This window comes from Chanos chanos, chromosome 15 (genome assembly GCF_902362185.1).
Source record: "Chanos chanos chromosome 15, fChaCha1.1, whole genome shotgun sequence".
In the NCBI taxonomy this organism is placed as follows: Eukaryota; Metazoa; Chordata; class Actinopteri; order Gonorynchiformes; family Chanidae; genus Chanos; species Chanos chanos.
In genome coordinates, this window is record NC_044509.1 from 14,250,328 (window position 1) to 14,277,706 (window position 27,379).

General features: G+C 37.5%; 1 protein-coding gene across 1 annotated transcript in view; it reads left to right on the forward strand.

Moving 5' to 3' along the window:
• Positions 1-27,379, forward strand: part of opcml (opioid binding protein/cell adhesion molecule-like) — a 55,978-nt gene that overhangs the window by 20,532 nt on the left and 8,067 nt on the right. The window contains exons 2-3 of the mRNA XM_030792239.1: positions 5,391-5,626; positions 13,564-13,689. Coding sequence (XP_030648099.1) covers positions 5,391-5,626; positions 13,564-13,689 — 362 coding nt within the window. The remainder of the gene's footprint in view (positions 1-5,390; positions 5,627-13,563; positions 13,690-27,379) is intronic.

Genomic DNA, 27,379 nt, shown 5'->3' on the forward strand with positions numbered 1-27,379 from the left:
AGATAAAAAGAAATGTATTGAAACTGTGAAAACTCTTTACTGGGAATGTAGAAAACTGATAGTGCTTTACAATTGCTAATACGTAGCACAACATCAACAACAACAAAAAAAATCATCAAAAAAGCCTCTGCATTGGCATTAGCATCAACATGCACCCTGAGCTCTCAGAATTTATGGAAATGTTCCCTTGATTACTAAGGCTCACAAAGCCTGTAAAACAACAAAATACTTTAAAAACACACCAGTTTTCCTTTTTAATTTAAAGAAAAGATAATGATGGATTTGATTTCTCACTGAAGTTGTTATTAGTTGGTCCGCTGATAAGTTGGAGATTATCTGGGATACACTCCTCAGAGATGCGAGTCCTTATCCACAAGAAATAGCTCTTTATTATAATATTTTGCTCACCCCATGGGAAATATTTGCTTTCTTTCTGTCTGGCACGACCCAATTTGTGTCCTAGAGACAAAAACTCATAGCTGTATATATTTCTTTTTTTTGTCATATTTCTTCCAGATAGCACAGATCTGTTTAGCCTCTTACCCTTATTCTAATCTGGGAGGTTTGTGTAATTATAGAGATGTTGCTTCCCATATCAAACTACCACCTCTTTCTTAAACAAAGAAATGGTTATGCAATACAGTAAGGAGTGTGCTTGTTCAGAGGCTGGCTAGACATCGGTAATCCGGGACTACTTATGGTGATAGGCCCAAGAAGGACTTTTTCACAGAAAGCTCTCTACAGGTGATATCTACTGCGCGCTTGAGTCTCCAGTGAAAACTTGCTCTAGGTCTGTCATGTCATTTTGGTTGAAGGACCACTGAAATACATTCACTTTTTTTTTTTCTTTCCCTCATGTCAGTCTTGTTCCATGGGTCACTGTTCACTACAAAACTGAACCTTCTCCGGTAGTAAGTTGGCACATTGTGTCACCTGTTTTTATGTCTATTCCTAAAAAGAAAAAAAAAACCCTCTCCAGCATGTATGGTTTTTCATAATTTACCACTCAGGCTCCTTGTCTTGGTCTTCTCTCCTCACTGTCAGATCCCCAGCTTAAAATTGACTACCCGACAGAGGTATCATACAGAGGCAGGTGTACTGCTTTTCACAGGTGAATATAAACCATTTCAACCACCAGTATCGGGCACAGATGGTGACCATTCAGTGTGCACCTGAGCTCAATGAAGCTTTTTGTAGCAAATTGCTTGCATAGAAGTGTTAGGTCCTTATTTACAGCCTTTGATCTTGAAAGATCATCACATACTCTGTAGAAATGTGAGGAGAAAGAAATACTTTTCCCCCTAATATCTTTAAAGTGATGGTGAATCTTTTTTTATTATTATTATTTTATTTTAGCCAAAAGATTTTAAAACTATTTGTTTTCTGTTCAGTTTTTAGTTGCGATACTCTGCAAGAATGCGCACAGCCCGCCCGCCCCCCCCCCCCCCCCCCGGCCTTTTTTTCTTTTTTTCCCGTCATAGGGATATTGTTGTGTGGATACATACAGATTCATTGACAGACTGGCTGTCTCCTTTCCATCTTATTGACTGACTGGCTGAAAAGATGGGACTATTGCCACATTCTTCTGCAGACCAATCATCCACATGACTAGTTAGCCATCTTGGTGGGGTGGAACCTTCAAAAAAAAAAAGCTCCTTTGTGGATTGACACAAATGGAATTTTAGTGCATTCAGCTTGAGCACTGTGACAAAAGCAGCAGCTGAAAATAATGTTTTGTACAAATGTGTTGTTATTTCAAATAAAGAAAAAAAAAAATAACAAGAAAAAAAAAGGAAAAAAAAGAAAAGAAAAGAAACAACTCGGAGGATTCTGACGACAATGGCTTTGACTGAGAAACCACTCAAAGGGGTCTCAGAGGTTGTAGCATTTGAAAATATTAAAAGCAAAGATGACTGCTCAAAGAAAAGATGATGTATAGATTTTTTTTTTTTCACTTCACATGTAGTGTAGTTCTGATGATTTAAAAGATAATATGTCAAGTTAACCCCCAGGTAAGCAATGGGGTAACATAAAAAGTGGATAGAATTGTTCTGGAAGGCAGACATAGCGATAACTGTGTAGATTAACAAAACTATTTGATAGGGGACGCTGATGAACATTGATTATGACAGGTGTATGTACTTTAACAAGGAGACCTAAGATAGGGGTGATACATAATCAAGCGTATGAAAGTATACTGAGAACTGATTGTATTTGAATGATTCTTTTTAATCGACCTAGTAAACAGATCAATTGTGGTGAATAAGAGCAAACGTAGTCGTTCATCTTAACAAAATCATACAACAATAGATTTGCAGATTTTCTTGCCTAAAGTGTAATCAGCCGTTCTTGTTGTAATACAACAATGTGGGTCTGATCACTCTAATCGGATGTGATAATGAAGCAGCAGGTGATATTCTGCATTTTCTCACATGTTCCAGTCTGACAGATCACATGTTGCAAAGATGCCAGTCACACGTGTTTGTTTACTACGGGAAATCATTTCCTATTCTCTTTTATCTCAGTGGCCAAATAAAGTCCCTGCCATCCTTTGCGCCCTAAGTAATGGCCTTCATCAGTCTGGTCTCAAGTAGAACCCAGCCGTCATTAATCTCACGCAGGGACTTGGCCAGCCATCTGCTGACAATGATCTGGAATCACTAAACAGCCTCTGCTCTGACTTACTGACCTCTCCACAGCTTACAACCCTGCCCCAGAGATAAATAAGATGACAACACGCATCAGTTTAGCATATGCCCACACATATCCTCCCTCCGTCAACATATAGCAAGCTAGTACAGCTTTATTACTTTTAATTTCATTTTATGTGAGTTTGGGCGATGGTATGTGAGTGACAGAGAGGCCGAGAGAGTGAGAGAGAGAGAGAGAGAGAGAGAGAGAGAGAGAAAGTGAGAGAAAGAGAGGGAGAGAGATGTAATGATACAGCTCTGAGTTTATATGTAGCACGGTGTGTGATTAGATATGATTATGAGATACTATATACCTTTTTGACATACAGAACATTTTAACTGACACTCTGACATTTTTACCTGGGCTTTTGGTACACAACATTCAGACACTCATCTATGTCCCCTCTCTTATGTTAGTCTGAGAAGATATGAAATAATGTATGGTTCTACACAGAAATGCAGACATTTTTGAATCATCTCTTACTCATAGCATTTTCCAATAAATGATGCGAAATAGCTGAATTCTTTTTTCTTTTTTTTTTTTTTGCTTGTGTTTGTTTGTTTGTTTATTGTTTTTTTTTTTTTTAAGAAATCATCTTAATGCAATGTAACTATTTTTTATGTTCATGGTGAGTAAAGACATCTAACTGATATATTGTCAAACTATTTATGTTATATTGGAATCTTGTGAGCAGAGAAGATATTTCTTGAAACTAATGCTCTTCTACCTAGGAGGTTGACAATCCATTAAACCAGAGTAGAGAGTGGCAGTGTGACAGTGCCATTAGTTGACTAAATGAGAGCAGATCCCATCTTGTCAATGCTCAGTAATGGAAGTCTTGCCTTAGAGGAAAGGACCTACACTCTGAGTACAGATGGGAGAGGACAGTTTAGTGTAGTGCTTTATACAGTATTTGTTTTGTATTCTCGTTTTCTGAGCAGATATAAATACCTTTTGACTGTGATGTTTTTGTATGTCCATGTGCTGATTTCCTGGAATAAGATTGGAAAGTGAAAAGACTAAATGAATTGATGAGATCTGTTTACAATGATGATATCTTCACATTGAACTGATGGGCCCTAACCTTCTCCTGGTGATGACCTTTCTGCTTGCAGTGATTCAATATGGAACAAAATTAAATAGCCAAAATGCAAACTCCTCATTATTTTCCTTTTCCCTTTCTCTGACTTCTCAGTACTTCACACACAATTTCTCAATTTCCTTTTTCCTTTTTTTTTTTGCTATACCATGTGTTTGCACATGTACATTCTCCAATTCCCAAACAATATTGCATAGCATGCGTGATTATATTGGGCGACGCTTAATCTTATAGCTTGCCATAGCTCAAATCCTTTAGCAAGCTCTCCTGTGGTATAGTGCTCAACGCAGATTACTGGTTTCTGAATGAGCTTCTCCTTTGAAGAATATCCTGAGAAAGCATTGACTTCACAGTCTGTATTGTTGCTCTCCAATTTCGCATATCTTGAGAAGTGCTCTCTTGTAGGCAGCTTTTGGGGGGCGGGTAAATGCTTTTAAAAGAGGAAAGGTAATCCCTTTTATTTAGTGTAAACATTTTAGTAATTTTGACCTTCAGAGCAAAGGAAGATAATTAAAACCAAATTATTAAGTGTCAATCCAGATGTGTTATATCAGTACCTTTCATATCAATATAAACAGCAAACAATAAGTAAAAACCTAGAATACGTGTTTTGAGATAAGATATATGTCTGAAGTCTTTGGCACTACAAAATGTACCAAGCTGACACAATGCAATGGTTCAGTCTCTGGAAAAGATTCATATTTTAATATGATTTTTTTATTTTTTACCTACTAATGTATAAATAACCTGCTATTATTGTTTCTTATGCTGACAAACAACTCTAAATGACTGCAAAACATCTATTGCTTAAATGTATCTGATGAATATAAACTTAGGATTTGTTACAGACTATTTTATTGTAGTAGTGACTTTTGTGTGTTTTGTTTTACTAAAATTGTCCGTAAATGTTAATGTGTCGGATTAGTGCTCAGATACTAATGTGTAAACTAAAATCAGTGGAAAGATAGAGTAGCTCAAGTTCCTTGATATAGCCTGCCATAGCTAACTTTAAAGTACATCAAATTCAACAAAACCCATCAGTCAATTAAACTAAATCCTGATTTTGTCATAGACCAACTAGTATGCCTTAACTAAAATCACGTTTTTGGATGACTCACAACCCAGATGCACCTCAGTTTATTCTACATGGCTTCACAAAATGAGATTTAATGCTGAGCTCTCAACAGTAAAGCTATTATGTATAACCCTGGTCTGCAAACATTGCTAACCTCTTTCCTGAGAAATTGGAAAGGTTGAACCAAGTGACCTCTGTGTGTGTGTGTGTGTGTGTATGTGTATGTGTGTGTTTGAGAGAGAGAGAGTGTGTGGTTGGGGGGGCGGGTGTGTCTTTGTCTGTGTGTGTGTGTGTGTGTGTGTGTGTGTGTGTGTGTGTGTGTGTGTGTGTGTGTGTGTGTGTGTGAGTGTGGTTGGGTGGGCGGGTGTGTCTTTGCCTGTGTGTGTGAGAGAGTGCTCCTGTGGGAACTGCAGTCACTATACTTCATGCTCTAAAAACCATCTATGATCTTGTTAAACTTTTTCCTATTGTCTTCTGTTTTTTTGTTTTTTTGTTTTTTTGTTGTTGTTTTTTTTTTTTTGACAGATGCAATGTGGACAGCAAGGTATCAAGGGTAGCATGGCTGAATCGAACGACCATTCTTTTCACAGGAAGTGAAAAATGGTCCTTGGATCCCCGCGTGATTCTTCTGAACAACACAGCCGTCACTGAATACAGCATAAAGATCCAGAACGTGAACTTACATGATGAGGGACCGTATGTTTGCTCCATCCTGACCAACAAAAAACCTGAATCCACCAAAGTTCATCTCATTGTACAAGGTATTTCATTTTTTCTTTTTCTTTTTTTTTTTTGTAAATCTCTTATCAAAGTACCTTTTGTGCTCTGTATTTGTCCCCTGACTGCACTTTGAAAGATTTAAACTGTTCTCTTTTGCCCATCTGGCAGCTTTATTATCTTTGTCTGTGTCAGTTTTTATGGCTCAGTGCAGAGTTTACTGAACAGGTATCAAAACTGGTCTGTGATTGTTTTTGGCTTGGGTGACATTTCTGTACGACAGATAAGTATAAAGAACAACTTCAATTCTCCTTTGCCAGGCTGATGTAATTAAATGGAGCTCTCCAGACGTGACTGGCTGTGATGAAATTGGGATTTAATCTAGGTGTAATTTCAAATCGTTGATGGATATTGATTTAGGACACATTGCAGCCCAAAAAAAAAAAAAAAAAAGAAAAAAATGGAAAGGGGAAAAAAAAAACGTTGGCCACTTTCACTGGTAGCCAACTGAGCCAACTGTCAACTGTCAAAAAAAATAGATTTTCCTTACAATCAAATACCAGAAAAAAAAAGTTGAACGCAGAGAAACATCACAAACTTTTTCATCCCTGCAGTATAAAGTCTCCAAAAGCACTGGTTTGATGAACAGCCAGACCACTGACCGTTGTGCCCCCTGCTTGTAAGGTTGGTCAGCTCACTTGCACACAAACGTAGGAAAAAAAAAAAAAAATCTAATTACAAATAAAAGTGCGTTTTAGCCAATAAAATACCTTCTTATCTGCTGCTCATTAACCTTTAATACTTAGTACTGACACTAATTACCGAGTGTGTAAATAAATAAATAAACAAACAAACAAATAAGTGGCTTATTATTAAGCGATTAGATATATCGCGTACAGTATTAATTAGCCGTGGGTTTTAGATTAAAATTCCTGTGTTAAATCTAGACAGAATTTGTGGAGCGTAATCTCGATTTAGGCTTTAATTATAGACAAAGTTTTCTGTCACAGAGCTTAATTATTACATCAATAATAACAGTTCTAATTATGCTAATTGCAAATTACACAAACAAACTTTCTATCTCTAAGGCAATATAGCAAGTAAAAAAAAAAAAAAAAAAAAAAAAACTGTAGGTGCTCTCTCTTAAAAGAGATGAGAATTCTGATAGGCTCGGCGCACGCTGTAAACTTTCATGTTGGGCTGGGTATGTAGATTAATTGCACTCAGCAAAAAAAAACGTTGTATCTCCCACTCCAGCTGATGTAGGGTACATAACGTCAGAATTCAGTCTCTGACAGTATATCGAGGTGCTTTTTGAGCAGTGCAGTGGCATTCAGGCCTCTCTTTATAGCAGTGCTTCATCCAAACTTTCCTATAGCATGCTGTGCTGAGTCATAGGCTGCCCCCACACTGGACTCTTGCTGCACAGAAGCGCTGGTGCCTCTTCTATCCTCTTGCAATACACAGCACCAGGGAAAAAGGAGAGCTTCAGTGTCCTTAGAAGTCATGTAATTACATATTTGTATGTCTAGACACTTTTTTTTTTTGTGTGTGTGTAAAGCAAATTTTTCCATTAGCCTTGCTTCACCATAGAGACTATTGTTACCCTTACAGAACAGAACAGTGTTTCCATTTTCTTTTGCCCTATCCTGGACAACTGTCGTTTATGTAGCGTATCGTTGCTGTGTCTATTTTGGCTATGAATGACGCCGGCTAGAATACCATGTCTTTGCAAAAGCTCTTATCCTCTGCCATGCTATCGATCAGCTCTATTGATCAGCGGTAATATGAGCAGAGACATGGAACGTGTTAGCGCCCTGTGGAATTTGAGAGCCTGAGGTTTTTCCACCAACCCCGGTGCACTTCTGCTGCAATCCACAAAGCATTATTCTAATGAGACCAGCTCACGCATAAGACAAATGAAGGTTATTTTGAAAATAGCTTAAGCTCTCTTTCAGGTAAGGGAAAAATAAACCGCTTTTTTAGTCTGCTCTCAAATGACACAAACCATTTCCTCACCACATTTGTAAATGGTAAGTGATGAACTGATGAACTAGTTTTATTTTTTCCACAGAATGGTTCTTGGATGTTAAGAAAAGGAGATTTTTACTGGGTATTGATTTAGGAAAGAGACCACTTGGTCTAATGTCCACACTGAAAAGCTTATCATTCAATCACCCACTGCAGATATAGCCAGTCAGATAATTGACAAACTAACTAGCCTGGACATCTCTGTGAGATAAGGTTTTCATAAAATCACTCATGATCATCTTTGCTTCTAATGCACTTGTAATGTAATTTCTTTATTTGCCATTAGGTTGCTGGCCTTGGTGCTGCAACTCAAATGAAACTGAACTAACCTCAGCTGCTTTTCTTGAACAATTATGAAACTTCAGGCAGGCATTTGCTCATGGAAAATCTATTTTAATCCAATAGGTAGGTGACTGTTTGGGCCAGCGCAAGAAAAACACATGACGTTGATAATAGAGCAAGAATTTCTCTATAATGTGTAATATCTTTTCTTACCAGTCGCTAACTGTAAGCTGTACGTAGAGTGCAGACCAGCATAAATTGGCAGCTAGATTTGAAAGGCACTTTAAAGTAGCACATTTTTCCATTTTCCAGGTGTCCATTGTTAGGGTGGCCTATATACCATAAAGAGGTGATATAAGGGGACTTCACTTGAGTGTCTCTGAGGAAAACATGCTTGACTTCAGGCTGAGCATTTGTAAGGTTAGAGTGCACCTAAGTTACATGTTATGTAGTGGTAAAGGATCCCAAAAAAGTGTTTGTTGCTGTTCCCTTGTGCTAGGGTGGTGAGAACAAGTTGAAAAAAAAAAAATTGAAATAAACTCCACCACAGTTCAAATCTGAAAAACTTGTTGGAGATGACTGCTTGAATACTCTCTTTCACAGAAAAGCACAGTATCACTCTTATTACAGTGTAAGTGGAGTTCTGTCATCATTTTCATCCTTTTTTCATCTTTTAGGGCAAATTGAATATTAGTTGTATGTTTCTCAAGGGAAAGATAGATACATCAACAATTCAACGATAACAGTCACTAGAGCTCTGCCTTAATAAACCACCTTGTAACTGGAGCAGCATTTCCTTTCAATATTGCCTTTGCACAAAAAGAGATGAGAGAAACTAATTTTGACGTCTTTTGATTTTTTTTTCCTTTTTCTTCCTATGATCATTTGTTTGCATAATAATGTTCAATCAAAGTGCTGGATAAGAAGTATAGCAAGCATTGTGACAGGTTGTTTGAGTCTGAAAATAAAGACTTAGAGGGGGGAAAGTCAAGTTATTCACAGTCATATTTGTGTGACAGTGAATGTCTATTTTATGAAGAGAGGTGATTTATAATTCAGACAAAGACTTGTGTTTCTGGAATGATATCTCTGGCAACAGAACGTCTTTTCGCTGTATGTAGGCAGTGAGTCAGAGGTGAGAACACAGAGTGGGTGTAATACACAGAACAGGAGTAGAGATGGAAGTGAGCATCACATGCCATATGTTGAATTAGTACTAGCCCTTGGTGTGATGCCGTCAGATGTTGTATGAGGTGAAATTTTGGCTAAAGTGATGTCTCATCAACAACAAAGTGGATTTGAACCTTCGCAAAAGACGGTGTCCTTAAATAATAGAAATCCTGTTTTATAGCACTTGCTGTGTTTGTAACACTTTAAACTCACTGAATGATTTTTTTTTTTTTTTCAATACAGATCACGCTAATGATGTAATACTGATGAAACATAGACCTGTCGCGTCTCTATGTGTATAAAGCATAGTGCAGTCCATCATGTCTTTAAAACATTCACCAGACACACAGGACAGATGACAAGAGAACATCAGAGAAACCATCACAGTTCATGCTGTTCTTTCGTGCCGTGGCGTGAGGTTACCCTTGATTCCTTGGGCAGTTTCAGAACTCTGACGTTTTGAGTCTCAGAGAAAATGTCACGTTCTATGTTAGGTATCGCAGGACATAAATAATTCAGTTAGGTTCAAAGACAAAATAAACAGACTCCTGGATTATTCTCAAGTTTCCTCAAGTTCAATGATGTGTCATAGATTAGTCCCGGACATTCTAAGCCACGGTGAGAAAAAAGAAAAGGAGGGCCTCCCAATTTCACTGCACATTTTGGTATTAAGCTTCATTGCTCATTATTGGATTGAGAATCAGCTCTTTTCCTCATTTGAAACAGTGGTAATGAGCCATTGAAAAGATTCAGAGGTAATGTAAGAATATTAATGGGTGGAAAAGGGCCCTCTACAGTGAGGTTGTATAACACATTAGTGAATGATTCTTCACTGGAGGCAGTACCGTTTTTCACCCACTGAGTTCTAGAAGTGGTATATCTTTTCCCCCCTTTTTTTCCCTGTACCCCCCACATGTTCGCATAATACAGTTGAAGTGCCGAGTTCTGTGTAAGTTTTGTGTAGGTGTGTAACGCGCCACACTGTCCCGCTGCTCTACCACTGATTAGTAAAACTGAGATCTAACACTATGTTTTGTGTTTTTTGGGGTTTTTGGGTTTTTTTTATAAGAAAGGTATTAGAAACTCTTACCTTTTACCCTTCATGGTTGCTATATTTTATGATTCATAGAATCGGTTTATTTATTTAAGTAATGTTTTGCCAAATTAATTATAAATAAACAATAAATTGTTATGGATGAATGGATCTTTTGAACATTTTTGTAAGCAACGGGTCAGTTATTATCTCTAAAATTTCAGACTCTGACCTGTCACGATGGTGTCTTTTTTTTTCTTTCTTTTTTTAACTGAACAATTGAAAAGACATCATCTGAAGCGTGTGGACTGCCTCAATGTTATAGACTTGGAGACAGTGAATAACTTGCCAAGTTAATATAATTAGCTAGTTAGTATGTCATATGTTGTCTTTAGATGCTTGTGTATGGTTGATGAACTGAGTAATGACAAAATGGCTTCCTAGTTAGAATCCTGAGTCCTTGAAATTCTTTTTAAAACTCTTTCTTAAATCAATTTCCAAACTCTTTGATGCTCAGATTTTCATTATATATCAAGTTGCACATCAGTTGTTAAAGTAGCGGATTGTTTTGAGTCTGTTCTCATCTGCTTTTTCAAAAAGTTTTGAAAGATTACACTCGAAACCTGCAGACATCTGCCGACTCATTGTATGAGCGCCCACTCCGGGTTCAGGACAACGTAAGGGTTAGACTGACGTTGTATGTGCTCAGCCCCAGCCGAGGAACTCAGTTGTGTCAGACACAACAATGCAGTCACGTCCTATATGGAAACTGTTTTCTCCAAAAAAAAAAAAACTGGAGCGAGATGAAATCAGCTAAACCAGTTCTTTAAAGTCAACGATGCGGCAGCTAGCGCCATTGGCTCAAATGCAGCCCATTAGTATTTTTGTTAAAGAAGATAGAAATGGCAGTTGTCCAAAATCTGTGTCGGGTTAACTCAGCATATTTCACATAAAGAGTATGTTGTATTACCTTCCCTTAGGCTAATGGTAAAGCAATTATGTTAAATGCAACAAATAAATCTATATTGCCATGCAGGGCTTTAATAATTTACAAATGTTGAAGTCCTATTAGTTTCTCCCTCAGGGTTTCTTAGGGCATTTACATAGTAGGGGAAACCTGACATTTTTTGATACTATGGTAGATACTCAAGTTGTCTGGCTTCTCTTACATTTGCCATGTTTTCACTCTTGAGGGATAAATGAAGGGGTGCCCTTATACAGTATGTTAATAATTTATCAAAACACAAAACAAAACAACTCATGTTATGTTACACAGCATCATAGCACTTTGCATATGGCATTTAAATTGTGTTTGACTTCAAGCCCACTATGCCCAGCAGTGGGAATGAGCAGCTACCAATTTATGGTTATGTACAAACTGCACTCAAGCATGACAGTGTTTGTACTGCAAGATTTTTTGTTGTTGTTGTTGTTGTTGTTGTTGTTGTTTTTTCCGTAACTTTACAGACTAAAGTACATTGGCACTGACGGTGCGTACAGCAATCTGAAAAAAAGGAGAAAAAACCCCAAAAAACTATCTAACGTTACCTTGGAAATGTTTTACTCCCAAGCCGGTACATACGCAAAATTTGAAAGCAACGTTTTTTTTCCGGAAGCATAGAGGATACAGCGTAGAGTTGTTTTAGTCTGAGCTTTGATGTGTTAGAAAGCAAAAGTCAGACCTGACCCGTTCAGAGCAACAAAGCACACGATAGACTTCTTCTGCATGTTGCCTTTCTGCTCATGTATAAAGTAAATTTCCTTGAGGCTTCATCAAAGTGGTTCCGATGTGGAAATGTTAGTGCACTGAGACTGAAAGCTGAGCAAAGAAGAAGCGTGTGGAAGTATACTGCAAGCTAATGCATTTCCTCCACGCCGCTAAGATCAGTAAGCAGACGATCAAAAGCTTTGTGGCTGAAAGAGTAAATGAGGTCAACGTCATTTGTGTGCCTGTGAGCTGTAGGGTTTTCTCCCTAGCTGCCTTGTCGATGGCCCCAACGTTTCCCTAAATATGTGATCAGCAGTGCATAGCTTTTGATTATAAACCACTTTGCCAAAATTCAAACCACATGACACAACCCATGTTTCATTATTGACATATTTTGCAATGATTTTATGTCTGCCTCAAAAGTAACAAATTTCGGTGAGTGTTTCGTCAGGTTTGTTTGACTGTGTTTTAACTCTGTTAGCCTCATCCTCTGACCACTTTCTGATCTCTGTGATGTCCTCACATGACCGTTAAAGGTTCTCGTGTGTGCTGTGCATGTTTTTGAAAAACCTGAATCACTCTGTTAAAAGACTGAGATGGTTAGGATTTATTATGGTGCTGTTGAACACATTAATTATATATTTTGATACAAGGATAAAACTGTATCTGTGATGTGATTGAATGAAAATGATGGGAACACAGGGAATATGAAATTGTGTGAAATGAAAGTACGCCTTGAAGATTCCATTCATCTCTGGATGAAATATTAACCAGGTAGAATAGGGAGGCTCACTCCTATATATTGTATGTTAAAATTGTTTCTTTAAAAAAAAAAAAATGAAAGAAAAATATATGAAAAAAGACAAGCATCTACCTACACCACACACGTGCACGCACAAGCACACAGACACACACACACACACACTGAGATAGAGAGATGGAGAAAGAGAGAGAGAGAGAGAGAGAGAGAGAGTGGGGGAGAAATCTCAGACGGAATCATGTCAGGACAGCATCAACTTGAATAAAGTTTTCCTGCATTATCAAAAAGCATTTAAATTGGTATAAAGGATCACTTTAAATCCAATTTGACAAATGAAATCATATCAGTTTTTGTTAGTATCCTATGTGTCTTTTTTATTTAAAAAACATTTCAAAAGGCATATGTTGGATATGATTTTAAACACAGTTTAAATACCATGAATTATCAAGCATAGCATTTAGTCCACCTGCAACATTGTAATTCTGAATGCATATTCTATTTTACCGTTGCATACAGGAGAGGCACCGCTGGTTGTGATTTGACATTAACTTTTTGCAGGAGCTTAGAGCAAGGATCATCATTTCACACCATATGGCTGTTTTTAACAGGGTTTTTTTTTGTAATTTCACAGACATAAGGACCATGGCACTTGTCCTGTTCTGTTGGCTCTGATCTCTCTGATTTCCTTTCACACTTGACAAGGCTCACGTGATATTTTCAGGCTCTTTTTAAGTTAACAAGTTTAAATTATATCTCAACTACATTTTAGACGAGTGTGTATGTGTTTGCTTGTGTATGCGTGCGCATGTGTGTCTTAATTTGTGTCCACTGTTGACACTGGATATGACACACTTTCTAAAAGCATTCATCAGAACACCTTTTTAATCAAAAAGCTACAAAATTAATGTTTAACGTATAGTAAAATGTATAATGAAACACAAACTCTATCCTCTGCATCATCTCTTGTTGTTTATTGTTTTTTTTTTTTTTTTTACAGTCCCTGCAAGAATTGTGAACATATCCACTGATGTGACAGTCAATGAGGGCAGCAATGTTAGTCTAATGTGTTTGGCCATTGGACGACCGGAACCGAATGTCGTATGGAAACATCGTTCTGCAAGTGGTAAGATCAAAGAAGAGTTATGAGAAGAAGAAAAACTCAACCATTAGCACTTTTTTTTTCAACAGAAGAGTTTATATATACATTCTTCATAGTGTGGTTAATTGTTGGAAGTCTGAAATTGCGAGAAGAAAACTATGAAGTGTGCCACTTACTGACTTTAGAAGTCTGCTCCATGGTCATGAAATAAATAATTGATAATGAGTCCTTGGCTGCCTCCCAAACTTCTGAGGCGTGACCTAATTCTCCAGTAGAGAAGAGAGTGCTCTCCTTTTGTCAGTCACTAACACCTACTTTTCTTATGGGTGTATGGGTCATGGCCATTTCTAAAATACATTTTCACGGTATTGAAATTAAACAGGTTAATAATCAAGGAGAACTGGCTTTTACTTACGTCATGGCCGACCGTATGAAAAGATTGCTTAAACAAAAAAGGGGGAAAGTGTTAATTATGTGCCTGTTTTAATTTAATATTCATCCAAAGTGTATGGGTATTTTTAAATTGGTCGGATTAAAATGACATCAGTTTCAGTGTTTCAGAGCAGGAAATTGGTAGTCCTGACAGTATAGCAATATTAATGCTTAGTGGAAAACACTATTCCAGTGTGCCTGGACCTCACTGACAAAACCTATTTATGTCTTGGACATGTGTGATTGATTTCTACTGCTTGGGTGTGTACACACTTTTTTTTTTTCATTAGTTGTTAAATACAATAAATGATGCATTTTAAAAATAAATAAATAAACCAGTGAACAAATAATTGAATAATAACATCATCTACATAGTAGCTAGTACAGCTGAATTGGGGTCACGTAGCATGGCACTGAATTGCATGAGCTTAATAAAACTTACTTAGCATGCTTACTGTATGTTCATATACATCTTCTCTATTGGTTTTACAGGGGGAAAAAAAGGAGTCAATTTTAATTTGACACCCTTTCCCTGGGTGTGCACCAGCAACAATATCAGCCAATATCCAGACTTGCAATCATTTCCCAGAAAACCAATATGCAGGCTTGTGCTGGGGGTGTCAGTTAATGTCATTGGTTGCGTACAGCTGCAGCGTTATCTTAGTTGACATTTATGTGAGAGCCCTAATGAAAGAAATACGATGTGAGGGATGTTCTGAGTCTTGCAAAGGCATTCTTTCCTGGCATAAGAAGTTGAATGTTTTTAGGGATGACATTTCTCAACTGATTTTTCAATATGGCTTAACATTTTTCACTTCAAATCATGAAAACGTTGAAGCAAAAAAAAAAAAAAAAGTGAGACGAAACCTCACATCTTGAAAAAGAAAATGTTTTGGCAGTCTAGTTGGAGTTTCTCTTAGTCTGACATTGTACAAGTGGACAAAATGATGTTGATTTAGTTACTACAAGAACAAGATTATAAATATTGGGATCGGGGGTTAAGGAACAGGTGTGCATACTTTATATTTGTGATTTCAAGGGTAAATGAGTTTATCCTTGAGCACTGGAATACAGGAGTGTTAAGTGGCATTTCTCATACTGTATGTCACACACAGCACAGACCTATTTGTTTTTGATAATCTGTGGCTTCTACTAGGGATGTCCTGATCCGATACTGATATCGGTCTGATACTGACTGAAGTAGCTGAATTGGGTATCGGTGACAAGGAGGCTGAACTATGGGGCTGATCTATTCAATTCAATTCTATGTTACTCTGTTTACGTCTACATGCACGTACCATGTCATGTGTCAACAGTGCGCCGGTAGACCCATGCATTTTACTAGAAAGAAAGCTAACATAGTATGGAGGGAGCTAACAACAAAGAGTTAGCAGTTTGGAGGTATTTCACGCTTGCTATGTCCACAAGTTCTACAGCTACTTGCAGTATCTGCAAAACCAATGTTTCACAGGGTGGCGGTAGCACTGCAAAGTATAACGCAATGCAACTTAATTAAGCACCTCTAGAAACATCGTGCCAAAGAACATGACGTGAGAAACTTCCCAGTGATAGTGTGAAAGCGACAAAAATAACAGGAAAGGTTCTCGAAATCATTGTTCTGGAAGAGCAATGCCTGAGAGTTGTTGAAAACGAGGGCTTCCACTGCCTGATTGAACACTTGGAACCATGGTACGGTTTGTTTGTAGCAAATAAATACATACATGTATATAAAACCATTTAAAATAAATATTTAATTAAAATATATTTGGGTACTAAGCTCTGAAACCCCTGTGTGAACATTAGGTGTAGTGAAAATGGATTTCAGTATGAATTACAGTACTCTGTGGCTCCAGTATGGACAAGGCTTACCCAGGCTAAAAGGGTGGTGCTGTGATTTGTTTTACAGTGTTCTAGGTTTGCAGAAAGCTAAATAGTCATAAAAACTAAAATATGCTCAGGCAGCGACATTAATGAGCCAGCCACTAAATACGCTACTGTCCAAAAGGCATTTATTCTTTACAAGTAGTTTGCTTACATTTAGACCTCACAGTTTTAAAGCGTTGCACAAAACACACCGATTTAGAATAGACCACATTTTATATACAGTGTATCAGGGCTCCAAAAATGATAGGAAATGAAATTATATTGAATGACAGCATCCCTGAGCAGGATTTTACATGATCAGGCTTATGTATCGATATTAACTAAGCCACATTAGCAACTTAAATCATTTTCGCTGAGGCCATTTTGCAATTATTGTGTTTCAAAGCAGTGGACATCCAGAATGCTGAGATGTGGCCTTTTCAGGAGTGAATCTTTAGCTCTTAAAGTTGTCACCTTAAGTCATTTTTTTATTTTTTGATCTGACCTTTTAAAGCGCTGTCACTGTGAATTGTAAAGTTCCTGTTCTTGATGTCAGCAGTTCATAATTGCTAATTTGATAAGGTAAAGATATGAGTGACAGGCCTGTGGCATTGTGAAGTGAAGTAAAATGGTGGCAGCAAATGAGTGGCAATCAGAGTATTATTCTCAGGAAGTTTATTTCATTCCATTGGCTGTGATGTATCTGTCAATGAGAACAATGCACACACTTAGCTCTCTCTGTGACTGGAATAATTGTGAGATCAATCATCACTTAGAAAACAACTACTGGAGGGAAAAATAGAACACATTACCTATCTATCTTTTTATTACCAAAAATATAACACAATTACCATATCACAAATATTACAATATTACTATCTATTTATCTATCTATCTATCTATCTATCTATCTATCTTCTTATGCATGTGTGTATGTGTGCATGCTTGGGAGAGACAAACAGAGAGAAATTCTGAGTGTGTCTATACAGAATATTTTACACCCATAATGGTTATTCAATTAGTCGGAGCAGCAATAATTCAAACCCACTATGAAAATGATGTTTTCGAGTGGCCAGCTGTTACAGTTTGTTTGCTGGGGCCCTCATTTGGAACATATGGTACAAGACTGAATTTGTCCCCAGTATTTGACATTCAACCATTTGGCACTTTAGAAAATAGATCTCCACTCATCATGCGGCTTTTCTATGAGCCCAGAGGACACTTCACTCGGCAGGAATATCTGTTCCTAATTGTTTTAATCCTGAGGTCTTCAGTAAAACCACCATAGGCTTCATACTGTAAAACACTTACTAGAGTAAGAGCATTCTCATTCTCTCTTTTTCAGTGCTTAGGCTTTAGATCCTCCGACCACAAGGGGTTGCTACCAGAGGTGTCTAAGGTTCTATTAAAAATGTCTTTGTTTTTGTTGCTATTTTATTTCTTTGATCATTTTTAATTTATTTGAATTATAAACATCACATTTCACACAGTAAAAAACATGTTATCGCACTGGTGTACACAATGGATGCTTATATGTACGAAGTACCGCTATCATTGCCGTAGATGCCATCTGAAATAGTCTTTATGACATTGGCATTATTGTGTCAGCAACTCAGCATCACATTTCATAAAATGTCATACTTTGTTACAATTACTGGTGTGAAATGACATTTAATGGTTATGACACAATTGACATCATAGCCCAATTATAGCTTAGGGCTCATAACACTGTATTCATCAGGATGTGGAAACATTAGCGTGTTTATTATTAGCCTGAAGTTACATATAGTATTTTGTCAAACACACAAGATCAGGTCAAATATCATCTGTTAGCTGTGGTTATGAACGGTGAAAATGATATAACTGTAATGATATTAATAGAGTGAATTTCATTTGTTGCTTACACACATAATTAACTTTAAATTTTGCATGCCTTTGGCTCTATTAAAACCATTTTACTAGCAGTGGCATAAACCTGAGCAACCTGAGCTCTACTGAGCTAACATTCAAACCAGTGAGAGAGCATGAATTAACCCTTACAAATTTTCCAGGAGGGTATACATCAATGAATAGTTTAACTAATGCCTTGGAAAAAAAAAAAAAAAAAAAACACACCATAACTATGGTAGGCTGAAAAACTCCTGGTCTGGTAAGATTTGTTTGCCACTAAGCATAGTGCAGCAGGTGTGAATGGTTTTGCACATTCTTAAAATTGTATGGTTTTCTTAAGTGAGATTGCTAACAATCTTACATCAAGAGATTTCTAACACGAACTAGTGAAGTGCTTATCGCAGGTAGAGACAACACTTGATTAGAATAAATCTGCATTGAAATGAACAGCAAAGATGCATCCTCATTGAATCTTAATGTGATGGTCATGAAGCTTTAATGTGGGCTAAAACGAATTTTGGGCCAGCTGCTCTCTTCATCAAATTGTAACAAGTATAGCAAGCCTGTTGTGTAAGTGACAACAAAAATGGTACCAGCTAAAAAGCAGAGCCACTTCTTCTTAGAGAAATATTATGGCTTTCTTCATGTTGGAGTAGATGATGTACATACAGAATATATTCAGCGTTTAATCACGCCACAGTGGCATCCCAGCTTTCGAAGCAGGCAAGATTTGGAATTTGTTTGTTTATTTATTTATGCATTTTTCCTGTCTCTGGTGCTACTTAAAGTCTTTTCATGGTTAATAAGTGGAATAACCATATCTTGCTAAAAGCATTGTTTAAAGAGCATATTAGAGAGGCTTATTTTAGTATACAGTACGTCAATGGCCTGCGAAGGTATTATAGCTAGAGTGTTTTAATAGGATTAAGATACTGGATAGCGCTTTATGGAGATTCTGAGAACGCTGACTTTTTTTTTCGAACGTCTGTTTTCTACATCTTGGGCTGGGCCTGAAGCATGTGATGAGTTTGTTTGTACTCTGGAATAGATTTGCACCATCATTGCTGCGGGTTACCTTAAATGTCAGGGCAAAGCCCATTAGGAGTATTGACAAATATTGCCCAATACCGCAGTTCTTACAAAGGGGATTGCAGCTCTGCAGTCATTTTCTTGGTAGTTGGCTTCTTCATCAATGTTTAAACATTTTGTAGCGTTAGGCCGTTTCTTATTTATTTCTGATGGGACTCGTGTCTTTTAAATGAAAATATTTTTTGAGAGCAACACATCTGCTCACTTGAACGTGTCATGTAATAAACTGAGTTAACCATGTTCAGTAGAGGGGATGGCTAGGTGGCTAAGCAGTAGTCGCAGCATTGTTTCCTGCTATCCACACAATGGTTTAGAAAAGTGGAAAAAAAAAAAGAAAGAACTTGAGGCAACGAGAGGAAATGGGGGTCAAAAGGAGAGATTAGCTTACATGAGGTGCCAGTGTTTCTCAAAGCCGTGTCAGAAACCCAGTCTCTCCCTGCAAGGTGGAGACAGGTGGGAATGTTCTATTGGATGGGTTTTTGTGCTAAGCTATCATAAATCACCAACAGCTCTGCTAATTCTGCCTGAACTTTGATCATTAATAATGCAGAAGTGGAGAAGGCACAGTTACTTGCATCTGTTTGCGTTCTTTTGTGAGGGAGGTGGGAGAGAGATATGGGAGCAGAGCCTCATTTTGCCTGACATGATTAGCTCACTCGGGGTTTCTCCATGGCAGCCCCCCGTGACGCTGGAGGAAGAGGGCCCCCAGCCTGGAGCTTGCGTCTCTGCGCTTCAAGAGCCTCTTCATTACAGCTTAATAATGTGTCATCCAACGCTATCCCTCAGAGTAGGGCTCTGACTAATCTTTAAACGCGGCTAATTCATCATTGCGTGTCCTTTGTAAACTACGCTTATATCCTCTCTGCAGTCCGCCGCCCTTTGATTTAAAAAGAGCTACTAAAGCACATTTAAAGAGTTTCAGGGTAAAGATGAGTCATCTTCCTTTTCTCTCTCTCTTTTTTTTTTGGAAAACCTAACGTGTTTGACCAGAGAGAGATTACCGTATGGTCTTGCAGTACACTTGCACTACTGCATTTGAAATCATGGAATCAGAGAACATGTACATTCATTCAGCTTTGCGCAGCAGTAACAAGATATTATACAATGATATTGAATAATTTATCAGGAAAGTGATGCTTGTGGAATAACCATCGGTCAGATTTGAAAACGTAGTAGTAGAGAATATGGATTGCGCGGCACAAAATATTTATGGTCTGACTAATGATAATGAAATTGCATTATGACAATTTTAGTAATGATACAATGACATGATAATGATAATGATGATATGACGATGATTATCATCTTTATATTGGATCCGTGCAAAATGAATCAGGTACGATTCCAGTACAAAAATCTATGCATTATTTAGTCGTACAGATTCTGTTTATAAACATGATAGCTCATAATTTGTTGAAGTAACGCTGATTTGAAAACAGCGTTTCACGTAAGGGCGTTTGTGGCTTATTGTAATGTTCCTCTTTCAAACTGTCAGCACCGCATATCTGGTTCCAATACGTCCTTGCTCAAATTGCTCCCGTTGTTTAGTTGGAGTCTTATAAAATAACTTATCGAGGAGAGATTGCACTGGAACACAAATAATATCTTTTCCAAAAGCCCAGGCAATTGTGCCAGCACATTTCACAATAAAGGTTTTTTTGTTGCTGTTGTTGTCGTAGTTTTTTTTTTTTTTTTTTTTTTTTTTTTTTTTTTCACTTTCAATACACAGTGGGAAGGGTTGCGGTCATGATTCAACTAAAACAGTCTTTTGGGATTCTTCCACTGGTATTTTCAGAGACCAAAAAAAAAAAAAAATTGCAGAACTAAAAACTGAAAATAAATATATATATATTTTTTTAAAAAAAGTGGCACATTATATTTTTTGCCTCTCTGCATCTATTCAGCATTCTCTATATTATTGAAATTCTACTGTATTTTGCTGACAGCTCTACCCAGTTTTTTTTTTTTTTTTTTTTTTAATCAGTTCTTCATTACTTCCATCACTAACAACATTAAGGCATTATCTCCCTAAGCAATCAGATAATAACAGAGCTATGAAAGATGTTACCATAACGAAACATACCATAGTAAACCATTCATGAAAACCATCCAAAATATCGATAACTAGCAGTAGCATTTGTGTCTCATTTGCTAACCAATGAGTCACTCTTTTTTTTCCCCATTCTTCCTATGATGTCTGGAAGGTGAATTGAAGGGAAAATGAATGTGTGTTGGAAACAGAAGGTAAGATGCAACCGCTAGCCGATCTTCAGATGCTGACACAGCTGTGTTTATCACCAGCCCAGTTAATCATGCAAATATTCTTTGAGGAGCCCAACTCAGGCCTCAAGGATCGTTTGTGATTGTTGATACAGAGGCTTCCCTCGATGCTTCTGTCTAGAGGACAGAAAATAGTTGCTCCAGCATCTATCTATCTATCTATCTATCTATCTATCTATCTATCTATCTATCTATCTATCTATCTAGTTCGTTCATTCAGTCTTTTATTTAGTTTGTTTGTTGTTTTTTAAATCATAGAGCAAAGCATGGGTGATTGCTCTAAATGTATTAAATGCTCTTTTGCTTCCATCCTGCATTTCTTAACTCATGCTGCCCATTGCATTGCATAGTGCTAGTTTTAATTAGACTTTGCAATGGCAAACCATTTATTGATTGACCATTGTTTTTTTTTTTGAGATAGTTCATGCATCTAAGTAAATGGGGCCAAGAACCTGTTGGCGAATCTCCAAATAAACTATGACATTAACAGGCCAAGTGAGTCATATGATCTCAAAGTAGAACAAAACACTGTGATCCACGTGCTGGGAATGAACCCAATCGCTGATGATCTGTGATGCTAGAAATAAAGTATTGTGTAGTTTGAGGCGTCATCTGCTCAGTGTAGGCAGGACACTGTGTGACTGGGGACAGTATGACTTCAGATACAATTTGTCACGACTGGCCACAATGTTTCATTTGGATAGCCTTTAAATATCCACTCATAGACACTTAGTGAGATGGGAGGTGGGAGGAAAAACGCTAAACAGAAGTTTTTAGATGAGGCAGAATTAGGCCTAATTCTGCTGTAATGTCCCTAATATTTCATTACAAAACATTTTGGGTACAGTGTGACCAACAGCAAATTGTTCCCGGATAATAACGTGGGTATTTTGTGGTAATTAGGACGTTGTGAAATAAAGAGATGCGATTTTTCCATGTAACCTTTTTTTTTTTTTTCTGCTGTGCTGAGAAAGCATGATTTTATCACCATTGAATTGTCCCCATTCTGTCAATGTCTAGAAAGCCAAGCCAAGAAAGTGGAGGTACTTTCTTGGCTGTGAATGTATTTTTCTTCCCTTCTTGTACTCAGGAAGGATATGGGTCAAATGCAAGTATAAAACCAAGCAGATGTACTCTTTTAAGTAGAGACACAATGAGAGTCATGTTTACTCTTCTATAGCAAGGTGTATCTGTGTGCAGAGTGTGTATGAGAGAGAGGGAGAGAGAATGCGAATGAGCGCTTTGTTTTGTTCTATGTTCATTCATTCATTCATTCATTCATTCATTCATCCGCTCATTCATTCATTCATTCATTCATCCACTCATTCATTCATTCATTCATTTATTCATTCATCCATTCATTCATTCATGTTTTTTCCTTTGTTGGGTCTCTCCCTCTCTCTCTCTCTCTCTCTCTCTCTCTCCCTCCTTCCATCTCTCTCTAAAGCTAATTAACAAATATACAGCCTTAGGGTTGGTATGCGCAGAGCTTTCATTTAAGCTCTTTAGCAGAACATATCTGCCCACCAGGTAAAAGTACTGTGGTAAATTGGTTTAAAGAAAAATCATTTGGATTACTTTTTCTATATACATAATGCTCATCATTTTTTTTACTCTCTTTTGTTCCTTGTTAAGGAATTTTTGCATAATACTGTCTTAGAAATGCTCATTTTGAGCAACAATGCTTAAATGAGCTACATCTGAAGAAAACTGTGCTTCTAAACAAAAACAGGAATATGTGATCTTACAGTACACATAACAGTGTAATGAACTATTCATTTGTTCTGTATAAAAATGTGTAATGGACAAAATGTCTGCTACTACAAAAACAAGCGCTAACCTTACTAGCTCTGCTCAGCTGTATTTCTAATGTTAGTTTTGGAAGCACAAAGCTTGATAGTTCATAACTGTCAGGATTAAATCTCCGATGATGGACAGCGGTGACCCTATTGGTGTAAAGGAAAGACCCTTTGAAGCGAGGGAGGTCTCGATATTAGGATCCTGTCGAATGTGCGGTGAAGATCAATGGACTGCTTTAAGCAGAGGCTACATAATCCTCTACAGTATGACAAGGACATGTGCACATCTGACAGTGTGTCATACTGCCTTAAATGGTTCTTAAAAATAAAGAAATAAAAAGATCTTGTATCAGATATCTAGGTGTACAGTTAAACAATATTGTTTATTTACAGATAAATAATAAGTTTACAGTTTAAAATGCCTTTATGACAGTGTGAGAATTCAAGACGTCTTGCTTCAAAGTATAACAAGACCTAACAGTTAAAAATTCCTTGCCGTGTGAATTGCAGACATAAGGGAGATCTCTGTAATATATGAGTTATTTATGTGTTAAAAAGAAAAATTAATATCTCGGTGATAATTTAAAATCGTCATCATTGTGATCTTCTCAAACATATTGGAATGCAAAACAGGATGAATTTTCAAATATCACCCTTCTGGATTTTGAAATATTGTCTTACTAGACCTTGACATACAGTTTATTATTAAATTCCAAAGTCACAGAAAGGTATGGAGCAGAGGTTCTGCATTAGTGAAAAGAACATGTACGTGGTGCCTCAAAGGCTGGGCATATTTTAACAGTTAATTCAATAAATTAACATAATATGTTTCGACCACTCATGAAACTCTAAATGAAAATTCAACTGGTGAAATTGTAAGCTGTCCTTAGGCCTCCTGCCTGGCGGATCCTTACCCAGCATTCCACAGAACATTACCTCACTTCAGATTACCAAAAGAGTCCTTAAGATTCCACTGGCAAGTTCCCCGTCCTTAGGCCTCTGTCTTTATCTCAACAAATCCGCCTCTTCACCTCCACTGTCTGTAACCAAATGTAAAATATTCTTGCTTAGCGATTCACCTCACCATCCAAAATACCCAAAATATTGATTTTCCATGTTCAAATTGGGGTTTCACTTGGGCTTTGTCTTTTCTCATGCCCCAGAAATACGGTTAAGAGCCTTTAAAAGGTGTTGGAGTCCCCAGTGGTCCATATGTTTACTGGCGCTGTTTAACAGTACAGAGGTGAATCATGCATCTGAGATTCGTGTTTCCAACACATGCCAGCTGTGGCATGTTCCTTGGGTGGATGAATCAGCCAGAGCTCCACTCCCCTCTCAATCAGGAGAGATCTGCTCTGGTCAGCACCTATGTAATTGTAAGCGGAGCTGGGCTAATAGACACACTCCTCTCCATTATGTTACTTGACAGTTCTATGCAATTCTGTGTGTAGAAAAAAATTAGTGATTTGGTTAATACATGACAGAGATTGTGCATCAGCCTCACTCACTTTTCACAAAATGACTGCCACGCAAAAGGAGACTTGAGATAGAGGCTAATTAAATGCTTCAAATTGGGTGGAATGGAACAAATATAAAAATAACTGAATAAAAGGGAAATTTTGATTAACCAAATTAAATGATGAACCAAGAAGATATTTCCCTTACACTGCTTGGAAACTTGGAAAATAGCACTTGCACTTAACCGAATTAGGTGATTATTTTTAAAGTGGTTGAAAGATTTTTGTCTTCAAATTATTTAGATTGTCAATCAGAATGTACAAGTTTATTAATATGCAGTTTTACCAAAATTGTCATATACAGTTATTTGTAGGGGTTATCATTCATTCATTTTCTAAGACGCTTATCCTAATTCAGGGCCACGGGGGTTGCTGGAGCCTATCCCAGCGCTCATTAGGCGAAAGGCAGGGAAACACCCTGGACAGGTTGCCAGTCCATCGCAGAGGGCTATCATGCTTGTGGTATATTACTGCCCTTACTACTGTTTGCTCTTTTTTTAGTGCTTTAAATGTCCAGAGCAAAAACAATAGACATGTTTTTCCCATTTTGTCATCATCTAATCAACAGGATTCAAACTACAATTTTTAAACTACCCTAACAACAGTTTTTTATGGGCTATATCAGGTTTTTAGCCCCGTTAAAACAGGAGTGAGGTGATTTTGGCTGAGGTCCATGGCATTTCCATTTTGCTGTAGTCCTGTGAAGTGAAGCCTTGCTTTTTCACTGGCAGTGTGACACGTCCCCCTGGCTTCCGCACTCATGACAGGGTTTTCTAGGGCTAAAAGAGGACAAGTGAAAGGAAATTCAATGTATTACATTTTGAACTTATCCTATATTCAGGGGGGGAGAATGTGATATACCCGAAATGTTTTGATCTGTGTCTTTTGATCTGTTTATACTTTTATGCATAAATAATCAGACAGTTATTTTTCAGGTGTAGACAGTTAAGCCATAGTAGGTAACTTCATTATTTTCAACTGAGAAGCAGTTGTATACTTTACTTTTGATACCTCATGTGTTAAAAGCATTTATTCAACTGGGCACCTGTTCAATAATCTTTTTTTTTTTTTTTTTTTTTTTGTAACTGCTGTCTCCCAACCTTAGTGTGCCACCAAAAGTGACACCTTTTTTTGACAAGGTTGTTATGACAGGTGAATGGCAGTTTTATTAAGTTATTACTGTGTCAGTGCCATCACAACATGACCCCTCTAAATTACTTTGCTAAACAGTTTGGTCATACCCATTAGTCCTATATTGGGGTTTTGAAAGGAATGGAAAACGTGAGCACCAACAGGGGCTCTGTGTATGTTTGCATCTTTCACAGTCTTCTGACTGATTGCTTTGTTTGTATTGTTAGTTTTATTTCAGTAATTCAGTTTACAAATTCACATAAAAAAAACAAACAAAAAAAAACAACAACAGACAAATGAGATTTTGGTGAGAGATGATTAATAGATGGCGTCTTAACCAAATTTGCGCTCTCTTTGCAGTCTCAGTTGTTTAAGATATCACAAGTTTTTGCATAAATAAGCATGTAAATACAATATAACTGTATAAACCATTGTCTCAATTCCAGTGACAATGTACAATATTTAATAGCTTATTTTATGCCTTCACATGTAGTACAATATAGCTTTAAAACATCAGTTTGGTCATACTTTTCTATTTTCCTCTTACTTATAATGTAAGTGACTTTGTGTGTCTCAAGAGGTCCATCACTATCTTGTGAGCATACCCCCTCCTGTGGCTCCCAAGTTATCCAGCTATGTACATGTGTTTCATGCACAATCAGACTCTTCTCCATCTTATTAAACCAGTCGTATGCCTGATGAAGCCTGAACACAACACGTATTCCCAGTTTGAGTCACCGCCCTCTTATCTTTCCATTACCAGCTCACATGTGTGACTTTTAGGACCACAGGGGCTTTGTCATACCTCCAAATGGTGCCACAGTGAAGGGGGTGGGGCGCGTGGATGCTTCAGCCATGAAGCATTACTTATTTCCATCCTTCAGAATTAACACACTAATGAACCTGCGAGGACTTTCTTTTCCGAATGTATGTCTACTGATGTGGAGAGAGCTGAAGTTTATTTTAGCATTATTTTAGCAATTTGCCTTCAAGCACTCATAAAACGTTTCTAAAAACAGTAAACAATGCCTAACACCATGTTGAATTTGCATAAAACAAAGGTTTTGTCTGTGGCATCCCAGATTAAAGGAAATATAGTGGTATTACTTGTGATGCACAGAATGTGGAATAACAGAGAATCACTTCTGTTCCAGTGTACATTTGGGTAATTCTTTGTTGCCCCAAAAGCTACTCAGTTGTTTGAGTGGGCGGAGTACACCTCAAAATAGACCCTGGAAAACAGAAACACCGATAAATAGCTTGGTATACCTGAATATATAAGACATATCTTATACTTGTTTCTTCAGCCAGGAGGACAAACCACCTTGACAATCAGCACTAGAGAGACATTCAATGAAGCAGTAATCAACCGTCTGCTCTCTCAGGAGTGAGGGATTGCATTACAGTAATTGATTGGCAGTCAGAAATCAAAATTCTCTTTTAATTAGAGTCTGTCTTGAGTCTGACTGGCCTAATGAAGATATATTCGAGGGCAGCATGTGGAGTTATTTATTTTCAAAGCACTGTGTGAATTCAGCTGGATAGACAAGGGGTCTGGAGTGCTTGTGAAGATCAGTCTTTCTGAACTATGTAACCATGGTGACCTGCTACTTACCAGAGTGTTATTGTGGGATTTAGCCAATCCAGTTTGTGATGTCAGCAACAGAAAGGAATATTTTTTCTCAGCTCTGGGAGTGCAGCGGTTTGGGGTTT